Source organism: Enhydra lutris, unplaced genomic scaffold (assembly GCF_002288905.1).
Source record: "Enhydra lutris kenyoni isolate GAN:26980312 unplaced genomic scaffold, ASM228890v2 scaffoldscaffold13, whole genome shotgun sequence".
NCBI lineage: Eukaryota > Metazoa > Chordata > Mammalia > Carnivora > Mustelidae > Enhydra > Enhydra lutris.
The window spans coordinates 54,125,995-54,132,293 of record NW_019154097.1 but is presented as its reverse complement, the minus strand read 5'-3'; the positions used below and the strand labels follow the sequence as shown (position 1 = coordinate 54,132,293).

The 6,299-nt window shown below is 65.0% G+C and overlaps 1 protein-coding gene across 1 annotated transcript in view; it reads left to right on the top strand.

The window, feature by feature from the left end:
• Nucleotides 1–4,455, top strand: part of LOC111145512 (archaelysin family metallopeptidase 1) — a 16,893-nt gene extending 12,438 nt beyond the window's left edge. Inside the window, exons 2-5 of the mRNA XM_022500403.1 lie at nt 427–555; nt 869–1,038; nt 1,511–1,687; nt 3,218–4,455. Of these exons, the coding sequence (XP_022356111.1) occupies nt 427–555; nt 869–1,038; nt 1,511–1,687; nt 3,218–3,775 (1,034 nt within the window). The 3' untranslated portion in view covers nt 3,776–4,455. The remainder of the gene's footprint in view (nt 1–426; nt 556–868; nt 1,039–1,510; nt 1,688–3,217) is intronic.
• Nucleotides 4,456–6,299: the final 1,844 nt, after the last annotated feature.

Genomic DNA, 6,299 nt, shown 5'->3' with positions numbered 1-6,299 from the left:
GATACATGGGTCTCTGGGGCTCCTGCCGTATCCGGTGGCTGCCAGGGCACTGTCCCCTGAACACTGGTCCCATTGGTCAAGTGGCCTTCCTCGTGCCCCCACTGGGATGTATCTGGGCCTCTCAACTACCCCGTCCAAGCCAGCTCTTCTGAGTTTTGGAAACGGAGACCCTGAGGGCCTGCTCACATGACCCCGGCTGCCGGACCCTGGGGCCCAGGCCTTGTGGCTCCTGCTTTGCGTCGTGCAGTGTGGTTGCTGGGACTTCCCCACCTCGGACCACGAGCTTCTTGTGGAATGTGGGCAGCTTGCACCTGACTTAGGGAGGGGCTGGCCACAGGCAGAGGAAGAGAACAGCCCGGATCCTGGGCTGGGGAGACGGGGGCCCGGCCGCCCCCTCACCGCCCCTCGGGCCCTCTCCCCTCGCAGACGGCATCCTGTCTTTCCTGAAGAACAGCAAGCCGGGGGACGCGCTGTGCGTGCTGGGCCTCACGCTGTCCGACCTGTACCCTTGCGAGGCCTGGAGCTTCACTTTCGGCAAGTTCCTTCCAGGCCACGGTGAGCCAGCGCGCCCCGGCAGCCCCTGCCCCAGCCGTGCTGCGGGGGTGGGTGGGCGCACCCTGGGGTGCAAAATGGGGCAGCCAGTGCATGGGAGCCCCAACTCTCCTGGGGAAGATGACACCCTACCCGGAAACTGCTCCAGGATGCACACCCCCAAGTCCTGCCTCCTCTTGGGCAGGGACCTCGCAGTGGCCTTTGTGGAGGCGCGCTGGCAGGGCCGGGCCTCCAGGACCCATGCATCCCGAGGACGGGGTGGCTTTGCTCCCAGGCTCCCCGTGAGATGCCGCCTTGTGTCTCTGTTTCTCCCCAGAGGTAGGCGTCTGCAGCTTTGCCCGGTTCTCGGGGGATCTCTTGCCATCGGGACCCCGCGCCTCTGATCCAGCCTTGGTGGAGGTGGCCACAGACGACCCTGTGACTCCCGGGCAGGACGGAGGCCCAACTGTGTGCTTCAGTGCCCTGGGGATGGTCCAGTGCTGCAAGGTGGGCAGGGAGGCCAGGGCGTGGGGTCAGTGCATGGGGCAGGGGGGAAGGAGATGGGGCAGCAAGAGGATGGAAGGCCTGGGGGCTCTGGTGAGTTCCGGGCCGCTGCTGAGGATGGGCAATCAGCCAGAAGGGCCTGAGCGCTCCAGACAGCCCCATGCCGAAGGCCAGGCTGTCCAGAGCACAGACAACAGGGCTTGGAGCCGCCCATACCTTTGCCTGAGCTCACGCAGCTGGGAGTAGGCGGAGTTGGGGTGTGAACCTGTTTGCTGCCCCAGCTCCCGTGCTGGGCGGGCCCTGGGTGCTCCAGAGCTGTCCATCTGTGCCCTGTGCCGTCGGGAGCAGGGGCGAGGGCACAGGGCCTGCTTCCTGGCCATGGGGGCTCCTGCGGGCGCGGACCCCAGCCCTGGGGGCTTGGCTGGTGGCCGGGATCACGGCGGCAAGGGCAATGACGCTATGTGGTCTCCCTCAGGTCACGTGTCACGAGCTCTGCCATCTCCTGGGGCTGGGGAACTGCCGCTGGCTGCACTGCCTCATGCAGGGGGCGCTCAGCCTGGACGAGGCCCTGCGGCGGCCCCTGGACCTCTGTCCCATCTGTCTGCGGAAGCTGCAGCACGTCCTCGGCTTCAAGCTCGTCGACAGGTACAAGGTGAGCCGCCGGCGCGCTGGCAGGGAGAGGGGGCATCTGAGCGCCCTAGCAGGCCTCGTGCATGGGGTTCGGGGGGCAGCGGGCCGAGAGTTGGGCCCTGTGGGCGAGTGAACAGACCCCTGTGCCAACCTCCTGGCCTCCTGCTGGTGCTGGGCAGTGTTCACGGCCCTCGCCGGGCGCCTGGCCTAAGGTCTGCACCCAGTGATGGGGGCTGTGGCCATCAGGTTGCTGCTCTGTGGGAGGGAAGAGGGGCAGATGGTTCTTCTTTCTCAGGCCACGCTCTCTGAGCGCTGGTCAGGTGCTGGGCCTATCCTAACACTTCCTGCATCTGCTCAGGGCCCCTCCGGCATCGCACAGGGCCCAAGCCGCAGCCCCCCAGCTTCCCCCCAGCCTGCCAGGCCAGCCCCTGGGAGGAGGAAGCCATTGCAGGCGCTGGGGAGGTGGCCGGGCCAAGCTCTCGGGTCAATGCTGCCCTCTGCTGTCGCCTCAAGGCACTGCCCACAGCAGGGTCCCAGGCGAGCCCAGGGAGAGGGGCTCACCGCTGTCCTGGGGGAGGCCATAAGTGGTGGTTTTCTGGTGAAGGTGGGGGATGCCAGACTCCATTTTGGATAGGTTCTCGGGCAGGAGGGAGTCTCTGACCTGGCCCCTCTGGACGGGACGGCCTGCATCTCTCAGGCTCCTAGGAGGGCTGCTGAGCGGGGACCCCACTTTGACGACTGCTGACCTAGCAGGCTGGGTGTTCCCAAGTTCCAGAGCTGCCTCCCGATGCAGATCTTTTCTGGGTGACTGGGAAATGGGCTATCCAGCCCAGGTGGAAGGGCCCCCCAACACAGCCCCACTGAGGACTTAAGGGGCGTGGGCACACGCTGCAGGGCACGTGTAGGGAAGGTGGCTGGCTCTGGCTGATGAAAAGCAGGGGTGTCTTTACTTGTGTCCCTCCTCGGGCCTGTGTTCCCCTGACCCAGCGCTCCCACCTTCTGCACACACCCCTGCCCAGGAAGGGAGCCTGTTCTGGAGCCTCACCCATGTGACTGGAGGGGCTCAGAGGAGGAGGAGGACGGGGGCCCTGGAACCCGGGTCGGGCCCTCGAACCCGGGTCGGTCCCTGGACACTCTGGCAGTGACCGAGTGCTGACGGAGGGCTGGGCGGGGAACAGTCCTTGCTGTCCCCTTGTTCCGGTCAGTGGGGTGCTGGAAACACCGACCAAGCTGCGGAGGGGTGTGGATGACACTGGGAGCAGCGCTGGGAAGGGGTGTCTAGCACGTGGTTACAGGCGTGTCCACCATGCAGACACCAGACAGAAGTGAGAGCAAAGATCAGAAAAGTAAGACCATGTGCAGGAGAAGTTCTGAGTATTTATTGCTCTTAATACAGTGTGGGTTAAATTGAACTTTGGGCATGCGCCGCTTCTGAGTGTTTGTGTGGGGGGCCCTGGGGGGCCCGGGCTGGTGGGGGCAGGGTGGTCCCCCACAAAGGGGCTGGGTCTTAGGGCAACACTCACACAGCCCAGCCTCTGTCTCTCCCTCCCAGAGACTTTACTCCTGGACTCAAGCGGGGACGCGGACTCGGCCCAGCCAGGATGCGGGGGCGGCGTCCGCGGCGGACACCCTGCCGGGCAGCACAGACTCGGGTCTGAGCTGCGGGAGTGCGTCGGAGCCGGGCAGCAGCCTGTCGGAGCCCCTAACCCCTGACGCGGGGAGCCACAGCTTCTCCGTGGGGCCGGAGCTGGAGCACGAGGAGGGGCTGGGCTCGCTGGCCATCCCTGAGAGCCCGCCGCAGCTCGGACCCCCGTGCGAGGCCATCGAGGAGCACGGGCAGTGGCTGGCGCTGTGCATCCAGGCCCTGGAGCGGGAGGTGACAGAGGAGGAGCTGGCACAGGTGGACGGGGCTGTGGATGCCTTGGCCGGGTGGGGGATGTTCACGGGGCAGCTCCCCGCACCCCGGCCCGGCCTGCCCTGCAGCCGCGATGGCCCTGGGCTGCGCAGGGTCCTGGGGGGCACGCTCTCCTCCCTGCGGAGGAAGCTGAGCACGCGCAGACTGGCCAGGGCGGGGTCGTCCCCCTGTCGCTGGAGCGCGGAGGAGAATTAACCCGGAAGCCCATCCGTCTGTCGCCGTGCACCCCCAGGATCAGCGGCAGTCCTGGATCCTGTCCCCAGGGTCCCAGCAGAGAGTCTTCAGGCCCAGCCTAGACGGCACTGGGGGCTCTGGGCCTCCCTCGCCCGCCCCACTGGAGCAGAGGCTGCCCAGGGCAGAAGCCAGGCTGTATGCCCGGGGGAAGTGAGGGGCTTACGGTGTGGCCGACCCCATGCGGGCAGGGCTGGCCCAGCATTCTGAGCCTCAGGCTGCACGCGGTGCCTGCAGAGGCTGCCGGGCAGGGTCGCGGTGACCGAGGCCCTCCATGTCCCCGACCTGGTCACCTGCCGTCCCCTGCAGTGGTGAGAGCAGTGTGGGCTGCGGACAAGGGGCGCCGCTGGGGTCTCAGGTCCGGGCATTTACGGGGTCATCACGGACTCCTTGGACTCCTTTTCACGCAGGCTGGGCCGAGGCGGCCAGCTTATCTGGGGTGTCTGTGTCCTTTTGCTTCTGTCACACGTTTCCTGAGCTGAAGCTTGGGCGTGCACGGGCGTCTGCCAGCTCCGTCCTAGTTCTGTGTGTCTGTGCAGCGGCGGAGGGAAGGTTCCCGGCCCCCAGCAGTGCGCCTACAGCAGCGTCTCCCTCCTGGAAAGAGACCAGACAGGGGTGCTCTTACACTCTGGGGCTAGCTTTACAGTCTGGGGGCTTCCCTAAGAAAAACTGCAAAATACAACCCAGATCGAGGATCTCCTCCCCCAGTAAGCAGGCCTGAAGCTTCCTGTCTGCTGACTCCAGGTAGGAGCACAGGGTCCCAGGCCCGCAAAGCACTGGGTGCAGGTGTGGGCTTGAGGTCAGGGAGGGAAATGGGGAGAAGCCAGCAGAGGAAGGCTTGTGCCTTGGGAGTCGTCGCCACGAACACAGCCCCCAACCTTCGTTCGTGCCTTAAAGCCCCAACCCGTGCTTAGAGCTAAGGCATTTGCATTGGGGGCAGAGTCTGTAGGAAGGAAGGTCAGCTGCACGGAGGGCTGGCTCCTGGGGCTCAGGCCACGGGCCCAGCACCTCCAGGAGCACCCCAAAATGCCGCTGCCCCTGTATCCCAGCACAGCTGTCACCCAGGTTCACAGGGAGGGGCCCTGGGACCCCTCCCTTTAAGGATGGTGGTGGCACTGCCAGGCAGAGCTGGGGTGACTGGGAACCTGACCTATCCGTGAGCATGGCTCGGACTGGCCCTCCTGCTGCCTCGGCCACGTTACCTGTTTTCCAGTTTCCTTCCGTCTTCTGCAAAAGGTGGGTCTCCGGATGGTAGCGGAGAAGCTAGGATGTGGGCAGGGAGCACTCGGGGCGGAGCCTGGGCCATGGGGGTGGCTGCCTGTCTGCTCTGCCTCTGGGCTGCAAAGGGACAGTGGTTTGAAAGCCAGCTGCTGGGGGGAACATTGTGAGAATAAAACTTGGAGGAACAGAGGTTCCTTCTGGCACTGAGGAGGCTGGAGGGGTGGGGAGCAGTTTGGGACAGTCCCCAGGGGCGGTGGCACACGTTATGCGAGCGGAACTGGGTATCGACACACCATGGCTCCCTAGGGGCCTGGTTTTTGTTAATAAACATACAAAGTGGACTGTATTGCCTTCGAGCTCTGTATCCGTCCCCGGTCCCCGTGAGTCCCACGTGGGGCTAAAGATACTCTGGGGTCAAGACATCACGTGTATGGTGACTCCCGAGTGCGGGGCGGGGGCGCTGGGAACTTACTGGCCTTCCGAAGCAGCTTCAGCACCCATCTAAACAGTTCTGATGAAGGTGGGTGTGGCGGCAGCCTCCTCTCCCAGTGGCCACTCCTCCTTGCCCCCGGGTGCACCCTGCGGGCACAGGAGGGCCCTGCTGCCCCTCCCCTGCACAGTGCCAGAGAATAGGTCAGAAGGTGGCTGTGGGCCTGCTAACAGTCTCATGGGACAGCGGATTCAGACCTTTCCCCGAGGAATGAACTCTCGAAAAGGCTTAAAAATAACCCCAAACATGCCATGCCTTGGCCAAGCAGCTAATGTTGAAGCTAAGAGTCCAAATTTAGATCCCATCAAGTTCAAAAGAGCAGCTACACCATTCCAGGGGTGCGCACACGCGCCCACACTCAAGGTCTGAGCCCGGGGCCTTGAGAAGCTGCTTTCAAACCCGACAGGCAGGGGCCGCGGAGGACCCCAATCTACCCGGGAAGGGACAGGCCCATCTTCCTGCAAAGAACCCGCCCCTTCGAGCAGGTCCGTCTAGGCAGCAGGGACGTGTGCCCGTCACTCGTCCCAGGCTGCGAGGCTGGAGGGCACACTGGCCCATCTGCTTCCAGCTCCGCAGAAGCACGCAGGGGAAGGCTGAGCAGGAAGCGGAGTCGGGGCCCCCAGCTCCGAGGTTCCCGGGAGGCTCCGGCTGCCGCAGCACGTGGCTTGGGGGCAGCACCCTAGGGCAAGGGCACCAGGACTCGGGCTCCGTGGACTATCTGTCCAGAGGGGCCAAGGCCCCAGCCGAGTCCGAGTACCCTGGGGAAGGCTGGTGGTG